A 21,418-nucleotide genomic window follows, 5' to 3' on the forward strand; every position below is an offset into this window, starting at 1 on the left:
GCATCGGTTGAAGTAAACCTTAAGTACGAGACTCGCACCGCTTCCATTTCGTGGGTCGGCGGCAGCCAAAAGTCGGGCCCCTTTCCAAGCGGGCCGGAAGTCCCGCCCCGCGCGCCGAGTTCCCCCCCCCCAGCGTTCTCTGGCGAGGTGGGCGCGAGCTCCTCCGAGCATGCGCCGTGCGACCCCTGCCTGCCAGGCCGGGCCAGCTTCCGGCGCGCGCCCACTTCCTCCTCCCCTTTAAGGCGGGCGCCGCGTTCCTCTTTTCTGCCCTCCGTCAATCGGCTCCTGAGGGAAGGCCGTGCGCGGAGGCTGCAGCGGTCGCCGAGCGCGCGGGGATAAGCGGGCGGGCGAGATGTCCGGGGGCTGGGGCCGGGACATGATGGATTACGGGGACGGGCCCGGGATGTCCGGTGGCGGCGGCGGCGGCGGCGGCCGCGGGGGAAACAGCGCCGGGGGCGACGGCCGCATCTACGTGGGCAACCTGCCGCCCGACGTGCGCGAGAAGGACCTGGAGGAGCTCTTCTACAAGTACGGCCGCATCCGCGACATCGAGCTGAAGAGCAAGCGCGGCCTGGTGCCCTTCGCCTTCGTGCGCTTCGAGGACCCGCGGTGCGTGAGGGGACGGGACTGAGGGGAGGGGCGGCCTTTCCCGCCTGCGCCGCGGTCCGCGCGCGCTCGCCCTGCGCGGCCCCCGCCCCGCCCTGCAGGTTCTCTCTTGAGGGAGGGGGTGGCCTTTCCCGCCCACCCGCCTCAGTTGGGGTGGGGGGTGTCGAGCGGGGCTCCAGGGGCGAGGAGGCCTCCCGCTTCCTCTCGGCCCCGGCCGAAGCCTCGCGTCATTATGCCTGGCTGCTGCCGGTCCTGAAACTGAGGGGATCGGGGAGGATCGCGCGCGCCGAGTGACGCTCCCCAACCCGTTTTAAATCCGCCTGTTTATAGCGCCGCTGTTCTCCCTCAGGCAATGGGCATGGAAGCCGTTCAGGAAATAGCCAGCATCCCCAACGGCAACAAAGCAACCTTTTCAAATAGACTGGCGCGTGTGTGTACACACATATATACGCATACTCTTGTCAATCTTTATTTGAAAAGGGATTGGTTGCCTTGTTGCCATTGGGGATAGATAGAGATCGAGATATATAGATATACATATATATGCATAGATATACACTTTTCCCAGCCCAGGCTCCTTCGGGGGACTGACAGCAATTCCACAAGTAGGGAAGTCAGAGTTCTTGTTATAAGTATAATCTTTATTGTGATTGTACTTAACTACAACGAAATTGGTTATTAAATAGTTGATGTGCCTGTGTGAGAAAATGCAACCTCGGTCCAAAAAGTGTGTGTGTGTGTGTGCATCTTTGTGCTGCGAATGGCTATGGCAGGTATTCACTTTTGGATGTATTCTCAATATTGTGAGGGGTGGTTTTTATATACAGTACTTTATACGTTACCTGTCATTCAATATCAGTTTGGCAGGGCGGTGATGAAAAATAATTGTATATTCAATCAATCTTCAGCAATCAATAGAAATAGAGTGAGATGTGAATGGGCATTTGTACTATACAATGCAGCAAGAATATCCAAAGCATTTTGGGAACAATCTTGAAAAGTAAGTGGTGGTGGATAATCTTCCAGCACCAGGCTAAGCTTGATTTGCCATTGTCTTTTTCGGGGAGTTTTGTGGAGGTCTTACTTTCAAGTTCTGAACAGATTTGCCTCCACTGATTCTGTTTACCTTTCTCTGGATCAGCTGTGCGCTGGGACTCTTCTACAGTAATAACAATAATAACGCAAACAACGCAAACAGGGATGTAGTGATGCTTCTTTGTTTTACGGGAACAAGGTGGCATCAGTAAGCAGCTCATGAGTTAAGTCTAGTAAGTTTTGTGCCCCTTAACAAATGGACTTCTTTGGCCCATGTTTATAATACAAGAATTGTGGTTATTTAAAAATCTGTTGAATTCTGTTGAAATATACTGTTCATATGAAATGTAATCTTGGAAATCTTAACACAGTCTTGTGTACATTTATAATAGCTGTGCTGTTCTTTTTCAACCTATCTTCACATTTTGACCCAGGCAAGAAAAGCATTCGGTCCCAACAGTCTGTTCATTATAAGAGCAGATGTTTTTCCCTACATCCACTTTGTCTCGACATGCCCTCCTCAGAGACGCTGAAGTTTCCATTACTGAATGACTTAAACTTCCATCATGTTTGCTTTTCTCAAATCTTTTTTTTTTTAATTGAAAAAGTTTTATTCAAACATATTTTCCCCCTTTAAGCCCCCCACCATACAGTATAAATCCCATACAGATACTATACCCCTCCCCTCCCCCCAGCCCCCCCTAAAGAAAGGAAATTCAAATATTATACCAATTATTTTACCCCCTCCCCTCCCCCTGTCTAAAAGTAGATTACTCATACACATATTATACCCCCTCTCTTCCCAACAATCACAATATAAATTTCTCTTGGAATAATAATATCCCATCAATCCCTTCTTCTAAACTAATTTAACATATATAAATCATAATATAAATTTCTCTTAAAATAATATTTCATTAATCCCATCTTCTAGTATATTTATACATATATATTACCCCACCCTCCACCCTAACCCACCCCCACCTCCCACTCAACTCCCCCCTGACTTCCACTATACACCACTCTAATGATTCCAAGCATCCCATGTATTATTTACTCTAATCAACTATCAGTCTAAACAATCTTAGCTAAAGGCTACATAATACCTCCTAGTCTGATACTTATTCTGTATATAATCAATCCATTTTGCCCATTCTTGTGTATAATTCTCCTGTTTCTGATCTTTTAAAAAAGCTGAAATTTTTGCCATTTCGGCGAACCCCGCCACTTTCTGAGTCCATTGACCAATTGTCGGTAAAAAATCTTTCTTCCAATGTTGCGCAATCAGCAGCCTAGCTGCTATGACCATATACAGAACCAATTTTGTTTCCCCTTTAGTAAGATCCTTAGCTATGCCCAGTAGAAACATTTGCGGAGTAAATTGTATTCTTTTTTTCAGTACATTTTGCATGACCCACCATATTTTTATCCAAAAAGTCTTAACCTTATTGCAGGTCCACCATACATGAAAAAAGGTAGCATCTAGGCACCCGCATCTCCAACATTTTGGTTGAATATTTGGGTACATGCATGATAATTTTTTAGGATCTAAATACCACCTGTAAAACATTTTATAAAAATTCTCCCTTAAATTCTGTGACTGTGTAAATTTAACATTCTGAACCCATATTCTTTCCCATGTTTCCAACATAACAACTTCACCAAAATTCTGAGCCCATTTAATCATACAATCCTTAATCAATTCACTTTCTGAATCTCTTTCTAACAGTACATTATATATTCTTTTAACTTGTTTTGGGCCAGTCTCTTTTATCTGCTTAATCAGATCCACTTCTTTGTCCATAAAACCGACCCTTCGATCTTCTTCCCATCTCTTCTGAAGCTGTATGTAATGTAACCAATTTAAAACAATTCCTTCTTCCAACAGTTGTTCCAAAGTTTTTAACTTCCATTCATCCCCATCAGCGATAAGCACATCTTTGTATAAACAACCCCCGAGTGACTTAATATTCATAATCCCCATGGTGTCTGCAAGATCCAACCAAAGCGGTATTTTATAATCCCAATTGGGCCGGTGCTTCTTCCATACTCTCATCAGGGCACTTCGGAGAACGTGATTGTTGAACACTTTGTCCACCCTATCTTCATAAAAAAGATATGCATGCCATCCCAGAACAAGATCATGGCCTTCTATATTCAGCAAATCCATTTTTGTTTTCCCAAACCAATCTGCTACATGTGTTAGTACCGCAGCTTCATAGTACAATCGAAGGTTTGGGAGTCTGAGGCCGCCTCTTTCACGAGTATCTTGCATAATCTTCATCTTTACTCTCGGTTTTTTCTCCTTCCAAACAAATTTATTTAATGTTGCTTGCCAATTTAACAAAGTTTTATCTGTTTTAAGCACCGGTATCATCTGGAATAAAAAGATAAATCTAGGTAGAATGTTCATTTTAATTGCTGAGATCCTTCCAAGCAAAGACAATTGTAGCTTTTTCCATACTTCAAGGTCTTTCTGGATCTTTTGCCACAACACTTCATAATTATTTGAGAAAAGTTTTGTGTTCGATTCTGCAACTTGTATTCCTAAATACTTGACCTTGGAGACTATTTCAAAGCCTGCTAAGCTTTCAAATCTCTTTCTTTGAGACTCTGTCATGTTTTTAACCATCATTTTCGTTTTGTTTTGATTTAGTCTAAACCCAGACACCATGCCAAATTCTACTATAATATTTTTCATCTGGATTATTGATTTCAAAGGGTGTGAAAGGGTAACAACCAGATCATCGGCAAATGCTCTAGTTCTATATTCCTTTTGCCTAATAGTTATGCCATCTAAGGATTCTGAGTCCCGAATTGCATTCAACAAGACTTCCAAAGTTAAGATAAATAACAATGGAGATAATGGGCAACCTTGTCTTGTACCTTTTTGTATCTCGAAAGTTGTTGACAAATTTCCATTAATAATAAGTTGTGCATTTTGTTGCTGATAAATTGCTCCAATCGCCTGCCGAAATCGTGGTCCCATATCCATCTTTTCCAAAGTCTTGGTTAGAAAATTCCAGTTCACTCGATCAAAGGCCTTCTCTGCATCCAAGAAGACCAGCGCTGCCGAGATCTGCTTATTCTTATCAAGATAGTCAATTAAATCTATGAGTTGCCTTACATTCTCCTTCATATGTCTGCCTTCAATAAATCCTGCTTGATCATGATGAATAATCTCTTGAATAACCGGCATCAATCTGTTGGCTAGTACCTTAGCAAATATTTTATAATCTGTATTCAAAAGAGATATCGGCCTGTAATATTCTGGTTTCTTAGGGCCCTCTTTATCTTTGGGTATTAATGAGATAAAAGCCGCTTTCCATGAGGAGGGTATTTTACCGCCTTGCTGTATGTTACAAAAAAGTTGTGTAAGATATTCAATCATTTCCAATTGTAAAGTTTTATAGTACATTGCAGTCAAACCATCAGTCCCTGGAGCCTTTGCTAGTTTAAGTTGGTTTATAGCTAAAGTGATCTCATCAGCAGTTATCAGACGTTCCAAATTTGCCTTTTGAAGCACAGATATTTTAGTAACCCTTTTTTCTTCCAAGAAATCATCTACTGACTTGTTCTGTATATTATCTCGTACATATAACTTAGCATAATAGTCCACAAATGATTTTTTAATCAAATCTTGTTGATATACCGTCTTCCCTCCATACTCAATTCTATCAATAATTCTATCATTCGTGTTCCTTCTCAAAGTATAAGCCAACCACCTACCAGGTTTATTAGCGTTAGCAAAGGTGTTATGTTTAGCAAATTGCAAGTTAGATGCCGTTTGTTCGGCTATAAGCATTTGAAATTGGTCTTTCAACAATTTTAGCGCCATCTGGAGCGTCTCGTCTTTCGGGCTTGTTATAAGCAGCTGTTCCTTGCTTTTTATTTCATCTTCCAGTTCCATTCTCCTTTTCTGTCTAATTTGTTTATGTTTGAAATTCATATGTATCAGGACCCCACGCATGTAAGCTTTACTTGCATCCCAAACTGTTTCAACCCTTATTCATATTAAAACTGAAAAATTCCTTCATGTGTTTTTTAAGTTCATCAACATTTTTTTCGTATCTAAATAAATTTTCATTTACTCTCCAAGACCTTCTTGGCCTCTTCCCTAGTTCAATTTGTAACCACACCGGGCTATGGTCCGTAAGTGTCCTGGAGAATATCTTGGTTTTCTTAGCTTTAGGGAGTAGATCCGGTGTTAACAAAAAGAAATCAATTCTTGAAAAGGATTTATGTCTATCTGAGTAAAAAGAAAAGTCCATCCCATTTAGATGTTGTATCCTCCAAACATCTTTTAATTTCAAGTCATCTTGTAGGTCAAAAAAGGCCTTTGGCAGTTTGGTAATGAATCTGGTCGTTGTTCTCTTATCTATTCTTGGCGAAATCACTCCATTCCAGTCTCCCATAATTAAAATACTCTTAAAATTCCAATCTAAAATTTTTAAATGAAGCATCTTGTAAAAACTTTCTTGTAATTGATTAGGTGCATAAATTCCTAAAACCAAATCTTTTCTCAAATCTTAAATGCCCCCTCTCTTTTTTGCCAGATTTGCTCAAACTATTAAGTTTGAGTAGACTAATGGGAACACTATTGACCCCTTCCAACACACTCAAAATGGGAAAAGTATGTTGCATTTCCTGTGTGCCTGTCTTCTGCGTCTTCTCTAAAAAGGCTAATGTTTTTTGTACAGCACACCTCATTCTTGTTAATAGCTATATTCTACTTGCTGTACAAAGTAGCTGTACAAAAATAGTACTTAGCAGTATAATTTGTTGGTGCTGTGTAGGTGTAGAAAAGAGTTTAACTCTTGGCATCCTGTTGCTTTGAAATGAAAACTGCTACTCTTTCACCACTACGATTTTCCTTTCAAAAATTTAAAAATAGGAGGCATGAGTACTAGATATGTTTGTTACTTTCACTTATAAGACTTTTATCCCACCTGTTTATATATAACAAAGCAATTACCTTAGGAAAGTCACTTCTTTCTATTCTCTCATTTTCTGAAATATATTCATAGCTTCAACTTGCAATGTTAGGAATGTTAAAATAGTGTTTCCTTTTTAGGCTATAAATTAAAGAAAATACAGTGTAAATATGTCATTTTCTACCTTGGTCATGGTCAATCAGAGAAAAATTAATCTATGGCCCATTTGTGGCTAAATGTCAAGCCAGCCTCCCTCAGCAACCAAGAAAGAAACCACTTAACTCCATTTTGCAGAATTAAGAGTACTTCTACTGGTTATGAAAAGATAGCAGCTAAGCAAAGCAAGATCTGAGGCAAAAGCGTGCGAAATCATACATATCAATACATGACCAAACCCCCTCCCCCTGGTAACCCTCATCCCAGTGTCCAATCTGCAAATCCCTTAGGTGTTATGTGAGTTCCATCTTCAAGGAGCAACATCAGGTTGGTATGCAAGACGGTTGGCCTTGACCGACACCAAGCACTAATCTCCAGTACGCGCAGTAAATGTTGAAACCAAAACTCCTTTTTTACAATCTCTCCAGTAGTAAACCTTCCCCTCCCAAATACCAGGGCCCCCCTCCCCGTTTCAATGGCAGCTGAAAGCAAATAGCAAAACAGGCTGACATCTGGCCCTCCTTCAGGAAAATAAGTCATCCCTGCAAGAAAATAAAACAATAGAAAATAGACATGTATAATTCATATGATCAAGGCTTATCAGGGTACTTAGCGTAGAACTTCTGTAAGAGTCTAGGAGCTCTAACATGAGATTTATCCACCCACTCAGCTTGGGAGGGGGGGAAATGCTTCCAGGATACCAGATATTGAATTTGATTCCTATGTTTCCTGGAGTCCAAGATTTCCTTAACCTCAAAGTGTTGCTCTCCCTCAATAAAAAGAGGGGCAGGGGGTGCAGGTAGGGACACATGAAAAGAAGAAGTGTGCTCTGGTTTCAACAGGTTTACATGAAACACAGCATAAATCCACTTAAGATGCTTTGGTAACTCCAATCGTACAGAAACGGGATTAATGATTTTCACAATAGGGAAAGGACCGACATACTTCGGCCCCAGTTTCTTTGATTTCTGGGTGGTTTTTAGAAACTTGGTGGACAAAAACACTCAATCTCCTACTTTGTACTCCCTTTGCTTCACCCTCTTTTTGTCAGCCTGTTTCTTGTGCACCCGGTGAGCAGCCTCCAACGCCTTGCGGGTCATGGGCCAAATTTGGCAAAGCTGGTCACTCCACTCGGAGAGGGACAAAATTTGCGGTTTTTCTCAAGGCAACTGAGGAATTGGTACAAAGTCCTGTCCAAACACAACTAAAAGGGGTCAAGCCAGTACTGCTGTGCACAGAGTTGTTGTATGCCACCTCAGCATGTGGTAACAGTTCAGCCCAGTTATCTTGTTGATAATTGATGTAACACTGGCGGTACTGTTCCAAAACAGAATTAGTCCGTTCACAAGCTCCGTTAGTCTGAGGATGGTGGGTGGAGCTTAGCCCCTGGGCGGAGCCAATTAGCTTCAGAAACTCCTTCCAGAAGAGGGAGATGAACTGGACCCCCCTATCCGAAATTATGCGTTCAGGTACTCCTTGTAACCGGTACACATGTGAAATAAATAACTTAGCTAACGACTTAGCTGATGGGATTTTGGAACAGGGCACAAAATGAACTTGTTTGGAAAACAGGTCGGTGATTACCCAAATCACGGTATTTCCTAGACTCTGGCAATTCAACAATGAAGTCCATTGATATCTCCTTCCATGGGGCCTCAGGGCGGGCCACACTTTGGAGAAGGCCTGGGGTTTCCCCGGTGGTCGTTTTGCAGTTGCACAAATGGGACAATTGGCTATGTAGGACTCAATGTCTTTTTTCAATGAAGGCCACCAAAATTGCCTCTTAATCAGATGTAAAGTCTTTACAAATCCAAAATGGCCTGCCATTCTCGAATCGTGGGCCCGTTGAAGAACAATAGTTTTCAGGTTAGCAGGAACATACAATTTAGCCCCTACCCAAGCCAGTCCATCTTTCATGGTACATTCGTTTGAATGTTCCTTGAACCAGTTATCGGACTCCAGGCCTTCCTTGAGTTTGTATATGAGGTTCATAGTGACCTCTAAATTCGCTGTGCCTTGGCTTCTAGTAATCACCGGGGCAGCCAGACTTTTTGCTGGGATGACTGGGTGAACCATGCTCAGCTTAGAGCTGTTCTACTGGGGAAGCCTAGACAATGCATCAGCCATGAAGTTCTTCCACCCACCCACCCCCAGAATGTACTTGAGGGTAAAGTTGAAACAGTTGAAATGTGCCCAATGCACCTGTTTAGGGGATAGCTTATGTGGGGTCTTCAATGCTTCCAAATTTTTATGATCAGTCCATACTTCAAAAGGGTGTTTCGCCCCTTCTAGGAAATGTCACCAGGTCATCAAAGCCCATCTGACCGCAAAAGCTTCCTTTTCCCTTATAGCCCATCATCTCTCTGTCTCTATTAGTTTACGTGAAGTGTAAGCGCATGGCTGCAATTTTCCATCAGCGTTCGTTTGAAGTAATACTGCCCCCACCGCCACATCACTGGCATCAGCTTGAACGATAAATGGTGCCTCCATATTTGGGTGTTTCAAAACGGGTTCAGCTGCAAAGAGTCGCTTTAATTTCTCGAAAGCGGCTTGACACTCCATAGTCCAATTCAAAGGCTTACCTGGTTTAGGCTTGGCCTCCCCTTTTGACTTTAGGAGATTTGTAATGGGCAGAGCAATGCTGGCAAACGAGGGGATAAATTGACGATAAAAATTTGCAAATCCCAAAAAACTTTGTAATTGTTTGAGGGTGTGAGGAAGTGCCCATTCAGTTACAGCCTGGACTTTCGCTGGGTCCATCTCGATGCTGTTGTGGGAGATGCGGTAACCCAAGTACCGTATATACTTGAGTATAAGCCGAACTCGAGTATAAGCCGAGACCCCTAATTTTACCCCAAAAAACTGGAAAAAGTTATTGACTCGAGTACAAGCCGAGGCTGGGAAATGCAGCAGCTCACGGTAAATTTCAAAAATAAAAATACAGGTAGATAACAATAAAATTGCTAAAAGTGTGTGTGTGTGTGAGTGAGACAGACAGACAGAGGAACAGAGAGAGGGAGAGAGAGAGGGAATCAGAGAGAGACTGACAGAGACGAATCAGAGACGTACTTTTAACTACCTGGCAGCGGCGTTTTGCCTTGGGGGGCTCCTCAGAACATCCCAAGACTTGGGAGGGAAGTTTACAGCCCTCCCTCGGAACGCTTCGGAGGGAAGCTTCTGCAAAGGCGAGTGATAACAAGTCTCCCAGGCTTTAATTTGCCGAGCTGTGCGCACGCGCCTGTTTTCCACGGCGTGGAGCAGCGGCGAGATTCTAATTCAAAATATTCTGCTTCAAATCCTAATGTGTTTTAGAAACTATACCAATAGATGTCAACCCTTCAAGATAGGCCATACCCAGAAAACAACTCATCGGGTTTGATTAGACTATAGTCTCTAGTAGCAAAATCTTGAAAAGCTTTGCTGCATTTTCCCTTCCTTCTCTTGTATATCAAAGGGAATTAGGATAGAGCCTGTATGAGTTTCTTCTGGATGTTTTCTTTGCTTCCTTCAAAACATTTTTGTGTACATGTTGTTGAAACTGTCCATGCATAGTTTCTCCAGGATCATCTGTATAAGACAAGTCTCCCAGGATGTAATTTGCTGAGCTGTACGCGCACGCCTGTTTTCCACGGCGTGGAGCAGCGGCGAGATTCTGCGCGGCAAGCGATGATTCCAGGGGCCATCCGGGAAAATGAGGAACGCGAGGGGGGACCCTGCCCCCCCCACTGATGGCCCCCGGAATCATCGCTCGCCGCCCAGAATCTCGCCGCTGCTCCACACCGTGGAAAACAGGCGCGCACGTACAGCTCGGCAAATTACAGCCTGGGAGACTTGTCACTCGCCGGGGTTATGCAGAAGCTTCCCTCCGAAGCCCGAGAGGAGGGAGGGAAGCGGGCGCCCGGCACACAGAAGAGCCGCATTAAAATGTTTAAAGAGCCACATTTTTTTTGTTGTTCACTGGAGTATAAGCCGAAGTGGATTTTTCAGCCCAAAAAGTGGGCTGAAAAATTCGGCTTATACTCAAGTATATACGGTAATCAATTTTCTCTTGATGAAATTCACATTTAGACAATTTGGCGTAAAGTTCTGCAGCCCGGAGTTTATTGAGTACTGATCGTACTAAAGTCACGTGTTCATCACGTGTTTCCGTGTAGATAAGGACGTTGTCAAGGTAGACCATCACACTCTTGTACAGGTGTTCATGTAAAATTTCATTTATTAATTGCATGAAAACAGCTGGCGCCCCCTGTAGGCCAAATGGGAGTACTCTGAATTGAAAACACCCGAGTGGGCAGTTGAAAGCAGTTTTCCATTCATCTCCGTCTTTGATTCTGCCTCTGTAGTAAGCCTCTCTTAGGTCCAATTTTGTGAAGATCTTCCCTTTACCCAATTGGGCCAACATATCCTTCATCAGAAGGAGGGGGTATAAATTTTCAACGCACACATTGTTAAGATTCTTGTAGTTAACACAGAGATGAAAGGAGCCATCTTTCTTTTCTCTGAACAACATAGGGGCGGCCACATGTGGCCTAGCAGCTTCAATAAACCCCCTTTTCAAATTTTTGTCAATAAACTTCCGTAATTCCTCCATTTCGCGTGGGGTCATTGAGTAAATCTGGGGTTTTGGAAGTTTTACTCCTGGGAGGATCTCAATGCTGCAATCCGTTGCATGGTGAGGGGGTAATTTATTAGAGGATTTTTCACTGAAAACGTCCTTTAGGTCCCAATATTCCTTTGGGATTTTCTCCTCCCCCTCAATTTTTTCCTGCACCGCGGCCGCTAGGTTAGGTTCAGCGTTGGTAATATTGGAAACCCTCCCTTCTTCCTCAGGGGGTTTAGCGGATCGGATGTGCAACCACCCTTTCTTCCAGTTGATGTGTGGATTCCATTTACGTAACTAGGATCAGCCCAGTATGAGAGGCCGGTCCATCCTCGGTGCCACAATGAAACTTAATGTTTCCTGGTGATCTCCCATCCACATGTCTATAGGTTCAGTCACAAAATGGGCAGGAGCCCCCCCAGCTATAGACCCATCTAGCTGGCAAAAACAATGGGGACTTTCAAAGTTCTCAGTTTCAAGCCCATTTTTTCCACCACTTCTGGGCTAACAATGCAACGTGTGCATCCTGAGTCTAAAAGGGCCTGCTTGTAGACCAACTTTTTCCTCCTCTCGGAGTTCCTTTGGGGGGGTTGGGAGGGGTAGCTTTCTCTTTCTCTCTGTCTTCGCGGTACTTGTCTCTGGCTAGATCGATCTCCACGTCTGCTGCCAATTTGTACCAGCGTTGCAAGTTACGGGGGGGGGGGGGGCTGTTTACACAGTTTTGGTATATATCTTTGTTTAAGCCATGCATAAAACTGTCCATTAAAGCTTCTTCCAACTAATCCCGCATATAAACGGACAATTCACGAAATTCTTGTATGTAATCAGCCACTGTGTTCTTCCCCTGGGTAAGGGTTTTCATTCTGGTTCTGGCCTTCCGCTCCGTGAGCGGGTCATCAAAGCGTTTCCTCAGGGCGGCCATACACCTATTATAGTCTCTCAACAGGGGGGAGTCATCATTCTGCAAGGCAACCATCCATGCCACTGTCTTGTTCTCCAGCGCCATGGTAACAACTCTTACCTTGGCTTCTTCTGTGAGGAGATCCTCTCCGAACTGTTGCATGAAATTCCAGACTTGGACCAGGAAAAATCCTAGTTCCTTTGTGTCACCTCCAAATTTCACACCAAGCAGAGGAACTTTTGCCATCCGGCGTCTGCGGGGGGCCCTCCTCCTCTTGGAAGGGCTCTCGCTGCTGTTGCTGTTGCTGCCGGGGCTTCCCCATCCTGATGAGCTCCACTGTCTGCCCCCAGGGCCCCCCTTGGGCAGAACAGGGCTTCTGCAGTTCTCTCCTCTAGGTCTGGGAGATCAGCTTCTCTTTCGGGACCGCTCTCGCTTAAACGTCACCTCTCCCAAACCTCTTGAAAGAGTTTCATAGCCTGGGACTAAGGTGTGGAGAGAATCATATATATTTTCTTCTGTGTGGGAGTTAAATTGCTGCGGCTGCGAGAGCTTTGGCCTGGCACTGAGCGTTTCAAAATCTCTAAGAGTTTGGGAGCATGCATAATCAGGAAGATACTTTACTGACCTCAGTCGGGATTCGTTATCTTCAGAAATAGCTCTATCTTCTCCCCCAGCAGATTTTTCACCCAGTCTGGTTGCATCAAGAGTTGTAAATCTTTGTAAAATACTTTTCTTCTCTTCATCGGAGAGGGTGAAAATATCTGAATGCCTTGAAGATAAATCTTTCGGTTTCTTTTTCTTCGGCATGTTAGAAAATGATTTAAGCGTTCCTCAGTCACTATAAATCATCCTGTCTAGATTAGCCTATTACGCTTATCTTCAAAGTAATGAAACAAGGAGAAAGCCATAAAATAGACAACCAACCTCTGGTGCGTTGTGTTAGGGTGAGAATTCCACCTTGAATTATGGAAGTGTGGACCGTGGAATTTCCTTGTAGTATACTTTTGAAATAAGCGAAAAATAAACCCGAGGCATGATCTAATAAAAAAACATTTTAATATAAAAGAAAGTAAAACTTGCTAACTGAATTAATCACATCTTGGCAGAGCTCTGTGCCTACCTCCCTTGGCAGGCGAACAAAAGATCAGAAGAGAAAGTTAAGAAAGAAGTGTGACCTGCGCAGTAAAACTTGTCAGATAAGAACTGTGGCATGCGCAATAAATGTCAGCACAGCTAAGAAACAGTTCAGTCTGCACAGAATATAGGTACAGCTGGCAAACCAAATAAAACGCAGTAACAATAATAAGGTTCTCCTTTTCGGCTTCCTGCCAAGCAGCTGCTGGCCACCGATGTCGCCTTGTGGTAAATCCAGCTGGAATTTCCTCAGGGTCATATTTCTGTCCCACTCCCAACGACCACCTGGGGCGGATGGATCATTCCTCCAAATTTAGATCCGCCATTCGCTCCGTCTCCAAGGGACACAAGGATCCAGCCGCCCCCATGTCGTCGTCCTGGTCGCTGCCTGGGTAAGACATTCCTTTGAAGGCTTTGGGGTTTTTTTACACTTCCCTTGGAAGGTGTTAGCTCCGGGATGAGTGCGAAAGTGAGAACTTGCTTAATGTCAAGCCGGCCTCCCTCAGCAACCAAGAAAGAAACTACTTAACTCCATTTTGCAGAATTAAGAGTACTTTTACTGGTTATGAAAAGATAGCAGCTAAGCAAAGCAGGATCTGAGGCAAAAGCACTAGTCTCCAGCATGCGCAGTAGACGGTGAGACCAAAACTCCCTTTTTTACAATCTCTTCTGTGCTTGAACTTCCCCTCCCAAATACCAGCCCCCCCCTCCCCGTTTCAATGACAGCCGAAAGCAACTAGCGAAACAGAGGCTGACACTAATGCTGTACAGATAGAGGTCTGGATATAGTATTGATTATTGTTTGAGTGTCTGTAGATCTGGGACATTCTAATCACTTACAGAGTTCTTGATAGCAAAATAGGATATGATCTAGATTGCACCCAATGGAAAAGTAACTGAAATACCTACTGTGACCAAATTTTAATTGATTTTTTCCCTTTTAAATCTGATAGAGTGGCTAGGTTGGATAGAAATTCAATTTAACTGGTTTACAAGTAGTCTTCAACTTACGACCACAATTGAGCCCAAAATATCTGCTACTAAGCGAAACAGTTAAGTGAATTTTGCCCCATTTTACAATGTTTCTTGCCACAGTTGTTTAGTGAATCCCCACAGTTGTTAAGTTAGTGACACCATTGTTACGTGAATCTGGCTTCCTCATTGACTTTATTTATCAGAAAGTTACTTTATTTGTCAAAAAGTGATCATGTGACCCCAGACATAGCAACTGTGATAAATACATGCCAGTTGCCAAGCATCCAGATTTTGATCATGTGACTGAAGGGATGCTGCAACAGTTGTGTGAGAACTGTTATAATAAGTCACTTTTTTCACAGCCGTTGTAACTTAGAATGGTCAGTAAATGAATGGTTGTAAGTTGAGGACTACCTATACTGGTAGTTTTTGCTATGTAGGTGTAGCAAAAACTTGGGCATGGATTCACCAGTACATTGTCAGGGTTCCAAGTAACACCCTAACAAAAAAACACTCCGAAGCTTGAGTTTCCTCAAAGTTCCATTTTATTAGAGATGTCATATTGGCACATCTGGGAAAACCTGAATCTGAAAGCTTCCAGGTTTTCCCCACCCAAAAGAAAGTCCAAGTCCCTTCCCAGCACCCACATGTCCATCCCATGGTCCAATCAGGCACCATCCGAACTGGAGATGCCTCCCAGTCACCTCATCACAGCTACAGGGCCAGTTGACCTTGACTTTCTGAGAAAGAATGTTATGACTACATAGCACCCACACTCTGTGTAATCCCCCTTCCCATTTTCCCATAGTAGAAAATTTGGCAGGCCTGGAGTCCAAAAGGTAAAAGATGGCTTCCAGGTCTGACATACATATTAAATTTGCTTTGAAAAATGTACCGTTCTGACTCAAGTAGCGAATTATGTGACTATTTTTGAGCAGCTAATGTCATTATACTTCAAATGTAGAAGTTTATTCAATTCCACATTTGAATCAAACTCTATATTTGAATAGTTTAAATACTATTTGTTACTCAACACCACAGCAAACATACACACACACACACACACACACCAGGGGAGAGAAGCCCCTATTCCTATGGCCTTCTGAAAAGGCGTTAAAATGGGCCTCTACAGTTTCAGGTGGAGAGCGCAAAGCAGCACACAATCGAGGGGCTGGTTAGTGTCGTCTCCCTTTGCCTTTTTAACTAATTTCTAACAAATTTTAATCATCCTTGCTACTTTTTAAATTCTAAACTTTCTAAATTTTTAATTTTTATATACTGTTTTAATTTTTCAACATTTTATTGTTGAAGTCCCCTATCTTCCAGCGGGAGATGGGCAGTTCAAAACTGCAAAAAACAAAGATTGTCTGCTGACGAAGATCTTGGATTCTCTAAGTGAAGAAATAGAAGGAATGGACTGAGCCAGATAAAATGCCATTCTTATCTACAACACGACAAAACTAAGAACAAAGAATGACCAAACACCACTTGTAACCCTGAAGTTGGACTAAAAATCCAAAGAAAAATTTGTTGCATCGGCCTCTAAATTTTAAAAAAAAAAGTTTAAAATGATTTATAGAACAAGAGTTGATACTCCAACTGTCTGCTTGATTGTGGACATCCAGAACAACCTAAATGGAGTGCCACCCATCTTTGGCTCAGAAGCCTCTGTTCTTAGCATCAAGAAGACTCTTCTAATTCTTCAGTGGAGTTTAGGATTTAAAAATATGAAACTGTTAATTGTGCCGCTGACCAACCTAATACTATGAAAAAGAGAGACTACTATTCCAGATAGATCTCATAGAACAAAGCAGAATTGTTAAATTTGGGGCCTTGAGTATTGTGATCTATTAAAGCAAATTGAAATTTACACTGGCTCTTTTTTCCACCTCTTGTAATTTTGATCTTTGTATAGCTTATGATTAATATAAGTATTTGATTCTTTTTTATTTATAACTGTATTTAGGTCAGTTCATTTCAATTTGTGGAATATATAATCACCATCTCCCATTTTTAAAACTTAAATGACGACTTCTGTGGTTATCTCTAGTGAAAGTTATTTTCTTTTCTACCCATCCAGGGGTAAATTTGAGTGTTTTTCTGTGGAGGCTCTGTTTATTCAACCAACTGGCTTAGTCATAAATTTGATGATGATTGTTTCCATGCACTTCTTTTGAAAATGTCATTTTATTTATTTATTAAACAAATTTATATAGCCACTCACAAACAGCATGTTGAAGTAGATTTATAAAGCAGCTGTTGTAATACCTGAAATAGTTATATCTTAAATATTACATTTTGCTGAAGAACTATCTTCTTGAATACACGAGACAATAGCGTGGCAACATATATTCTGCCAATATTCATAAAACGTATGCAGCTTCTGTGATTATGTGGTGGCGCTTCTTCTAAAGTCCCAAATTTCTCAATTCTTTTTTGAAAAATAACCTGCATTGAGGATGAATAATATTTGCAATCCCTCTTTTATGCTGTGATTTTTGTTGCAAAATAGAAGCAGTTCTGTCATTTATCAACTTCACATGTTTGGGTTATTTCTAAAATCCTGATAACTCGGAACCTCATATTTTTGTAATATTTCTAAAACTCTGAACTTTGATCTTAAGACCATTTTAGATTCAATCAGATGAATTTGGGCATGTGCTGATGTCTGCCAGCTTACGGTAGAAACCAGCAGCTTCTAGCTCTTTTAGGCTTGTATTTCAGCATTTTGCACTTTTAAGTCTTAAGCTGCAACATTTTCAAAACCTTTCAGATTGTTTGGATAGTGGTGAATATGGCTATATATTGTTTGTTCACAGAGATGCAGAAGATGCCGTTTACAGAAGGAATGGTTATGATTATGGCGAGTGTCGTCTGCGTGTTGAGTTTCCCAAACCTTCCAGAGGACGGGGAGGTTTTGGTGGGGGGCCTCGTGGGAGGAATGGCCCTCCTTCGCGACGATCTGAATTTCGAGTCCTTGTTTCAGGTATGTTCCCTTCTAAACTTCATATTGACTGGAATCCCTCTGATGCAATCTCCAGTTGTAATGGAGAGAAGATTACCTTATCATTACCATATTATATGGCTTCTTTCTTAATGCGGAACCTGTCCCTGTGGAGGAGCTTTTTAGAACCGCAAAAGGACACTATACTTTTCTGATTCAATCCATGGAGAAAGTCTTGATTATGGATTCATCACGGTGAATAAATGGTGAGCAAAAACGTCTCCAGCTGGAGGCAAGAGGGAACTCTTGGATGCAAAAAGGGGTCACTATATGGGCGGGCAAAGTCAAGGAAAGAAAACTAGGGATCAGTTTTATAGTGTTTATGGCAGAAGGAACAGGCTTTAGATGGTGCTGTGCAACCAAAATATGTCTTATTAAAACCTGAGAAACAGCTGCACAATATTTGTTTTTTTTAATGAAAGAAAATTAACCTAAAATTAGATCCCCTCTGTTCAGACCTTTGTGGATTCCTCAATACAACTTTGATATACCTGGAGTAGGTGTCTATGTCTAGTGAGGTGGGAGACAAATGAAAAAGTCCTAATCTCACTGGGAAGCAATGGAAGTATTTTGGAGGTTTTGCCATGGTGATCAAGCCTCTGAAGAAAGTTCAGCACGCTGTGGCCAAACATATGGAATGGCCCACTTAACCCATAAAAACTAAAATAAAATGCCAAGAAATCTGCATTTTACTGTGGCATCGTGGCTAGAAATAGAATTCTCGGTGAGGAAATCGTTCAGTGACAATCACTTCAGTTTTGCAGCGGGACCCGGAAACGAAAAGGCTCAACCCCAGGTGTACATCTCCCACACAGAAGCCTGGGAGGGCAGGGAGGATACTTGGACTGGCTATTGGCTTGAAGGTAGAACCTGCCTTACTAGAGAGTGTTGTGAAGCATTCTTGAAAACTGCCAGGAAGCAGCAGCATACTAGTTTCTTCAGAATATGCTGTGGAACAGGGAGCTGACTTCCCTTTATCTTTCTTTATAGCATACCTGTGGATAGGTAACACAGGTATCCTTGCTTCGCTGCCCAAGGATAAGCTATTGGAATCTAAGGACCCAAACACTCTTAGAATGGGACCCTCATTCTTGGATGGGAATCTAATTTTGAGTACATGGAGTACAATCTGTCCAGTCAGTGTTAGGGGTGATATTAAGTTTACATTGGACAAATAGGATTCCTCTGACCACCCAGTACTTTGAATCCTAGACCTACCTAGGGGACTGCCTTGCTGACACGGAGGGCTCACCCCTTGGAATGGAACTTATTGCTGTTCTGTGGACCCTAATTATAGCACTGACTCTCTGGAATGAACAGGACCTCTATGGAAATGGTGGACCACAGCCATGCCTGGCGTAGCCTCAGCAACTAGTGACATCTCTTTACACAATCTCTTGTGTTTTGTGTTCACTGCTCAGGGCTTCCTCCATCAGGCAGCTGGCAGGACCTGAAGGATCATATGCGTGAAGCTGGTGATGTATGTTACGCAGATGTTCAGAAAGATGGAATGGGGGTGGTTGAGTTTCTTCGCAAAGAAGATATGGAATATGCACTGCGTAAACTGGATGACACCAAATTCCGATCTCATGAGGTGGGTTCTTGCCTGAGGGTGAAGAGCATGTGTGTGTGCCAGTCATGGAGGAACATACATTAACCTGTCCTTTGTGATGCTCTCTCAAGAGGCTTCTGGGCACAGTCTAGCAGTAGTCTTGGAAAAGGCTTAAGCTTGTAAGATTAAGGGTTGCCAAGGCTATGTGAAACCTACCCCATGATGGTGTGGTTAAAAACACTGAAGCAGAAACTAGGTTTTGTGCTTTATTCCTGGAAAATGAGCATTTGGATTACTTGCTTTTAACATCTGAGCAAGTCAAGTTGATTTCATTTGTCATTCTCCCATTGACAGCCAGTGGGTGAACAAAGATGGCTACCAGCTGATTGTTTCAATAAACTTAGCTTGCCTTCTATTGGCATGCTGAAATGATATTTCCCAGAGGAGCAGCTGTGTAGTTTTGTGGCTTACTTAATAGTAAACCTCCCCACCTGTGCTTGGATCTTCCTACTCAAGGTGGTTTGATACCTCTTCTATAAACCAGGTTGTTATTATTCTTGGGGCATTGCTACTTCACTTGCAACCACCTTCTTCTAGTGGCTGGCTTGATCTTCAACCACCCAGTCAATCACAGATGGAGGCTGCTTGTTGTGGAATTTTCTTCAAGAATCTGAACTGCAGAAACATTTAAGTTAAGATGGACTGGGTGAGAATTCACCAAGACCTTTCCTAATTGTGCTGAAGGACTTCACTAGCCTGCATCTCTCCCTCTGATAGCTTAACTTTGGAATCCGACATCATCGCCCTTCTTAGTTACAGGGGGACAAAACATGTCTGTGTTGGCCTACACAGCCTAGCTGTAACAAGCCCTGTTTCTGCAGACCTGATGGGCCACATCTGAATTGGCCTACGGCAGCAGGCGATAGGATTTGACCTGCCTGTATATGAAAACTCTTCGGTCCTGAGCCACTGTGCCTTGGTTTCTCGCCTTCATTTTTGGCATTCATTTATTCATAACACTGACCACAGGATGTTATGCCAATGTTTGGGTTTTCTCTCTTCTGAATTCCAGGGTGAAACAGCCTATATCAGAGTTTGTCCTGAAAGAAGCATCAGCTACAGCTACTCACGCTCCCGTTCTGGTTCAAGGAGTCGCGATTCTCCCTACCAAAGCAGGGGATCACCGCGCTACTCTTCACCCTTTAGGCCATTCTGATTGCACCCAATAGGGACTTGTAACGATGTGAACTGAGCTTGTCATTTGTGCTCAGAGTTTACATTCCAAAATGGATGGATATAGTCTTTCGTAGGAACCTTTTTGGTTTTTTTTTTCCTTTCTATTCAAGAAAATCTTTTTTTTATGGCAACTGTTTTTACTAGGGAAGTATTGGTAATGAAGTATTATGAATCATTGCCACCTAAAATGCATTTTATTTGGAAAATGTGAAGTTGTTTTTGCTTTTCCTCTCAATGAGGGAAAATGAGCTTGAAACTCATACATGTTAATAGTTTGCTGGATGGGCTTTAAAGCAGCGATCGTTGGTGGTGTTTCAAAATATATTCCAATGTTTCTGTAACTCATGAGTGGCTGTCTTTTTGTGCAGTCGGGGTAGAAAGTGGAGATAAAACAGATGACCCTGGTTTTTAAGTTGCTTTTTTTATTGAGTTAAAGAAGCATTTAAAAGGTTTTTGCTCTCTACAGCTGTCATACTGGGATCATCGAAGGGATGTTTAAGCTGTTCTACTATAACACCAGTGCAATTGCTTTTACTGGCTGTTTTGATATGTAATTTCACAAATAGTATCCAGGACCTATTTTATCAAGCCTGGAAGATTTGAGAGAGCAGATTTAATACAATTTCATTACTTAAAAGGAGGGCCTGAAAATTTGGGAAACGTACTGGGAAGGGAGTGTTCTGTGCTTCTTCACTAACTGCAAAATGTGTCCAATTTAAGCATTTTATGGAAGTCCTATCATTAATTTGATCCATGAAATAAAATGAATTTCAGTGGTTTTGTGCTTAGTTAACTTGTAAAATGAGGTGTTTTATTTGAATTCCGTGTCTGTAACTGTCCACATATTAAGAGCTTAATAAGGAAAGATTCATTTAGCTAACTTGCAAGTTTAGAGAAAGTGCTGCCAATCTAGGCTTTGAGAATCATATTTTGAGACTTTGCTCAAATGAGTTGCTACAAAGATCTAGTCCCACGTCTTCTATTGAATTAATACCTTACTGCATCATATTAATAGCTGTAGTTATATAAAGAGTTAGTGGAAGAATAAACTAATGCCATTTTAGTATAAAGGTTGCTTGTGTTGTATATGAAATACAGTTTATGTACAATGATAAAATATGTAGCAAGAAAAACACGGAGCAGTATATGTCCATTGCAAAATCCAGTGTGGCATATTTGTCAGAAAGTCTCTTGTGCTTTGTTTACTAAATAGTGGCTGGGGTTCAAAATGCACTGAGTAAAAAAAATGGCTTGTTTGTGGCTTAGTGATTAGATACCCTGAATG

At 42.3% G+C, this 21,418-nt stretch overlaps 1 protein-coding gene across 1 annotated transcript; it reads left to right on the forward strand.

Moving 5' to 3' along the window:
• Positions 1-260: 260 nt before the first annotated feature.
• On the forward strand, positions 261-20,921 carry SRSF9 (serine and arginine rich splicing factor 9). Its single transcript, XM_081966553.1, has 4 exons — positions 261-609; positions 17,161-17,327; positions 18,767-18,939; positions 19,970-20,921. The coding sequence occupies exons 1-4, from the start codon at positions 353-355 to the stop codon at positions 20,111-20,113; spliced, it is 741 nt and encodes a 246-aa protein (XP_081822679.1). The 5' UTR covers positions 261-352; the 3' UTR covers positions 20,114-20,921.
• Positions 20,922-21,418: the final 497 nt, after the last annotated feature.

This window comes from Natrix helvetica, assembly GCF_964273705.1.
Source record: "Natrix helvetica genome assembly, chromosome: 14".
NCBI lineage: Eukaryota > Metazoa > Chordata > Lepidosauria > Squamata > Natricidae > Natrix > Natrix helvetica.

What these genes read in the sequence shown, in the direction of transcription:
- SRSF9 (XM_081966553.1), top strand. Translation starts at nt 353, where the DNA reads ATGTCCGGGGGCTGGGGCCGGGACATGATGGATTACGGGGACGGGCCC. An exon ending in ATTTCGAGTCCTTGTTTCAG is followed by an intron (nt 17,328 to 18,766) that starts GTATGTTCCCTT and finishes TTCACTGCTCAG; the next exon opens with GGCTTCCTCCATCAGGCAGC. An exon ending in CCAAATTCCGATCTCATGAG is followed by an intron (nt 18,940 to 19,969) that starts GTGGGTTCTTGC and finishes TCTGAATTCCAG; the next exon opens with GGTGAAACAGCCTATATCAG.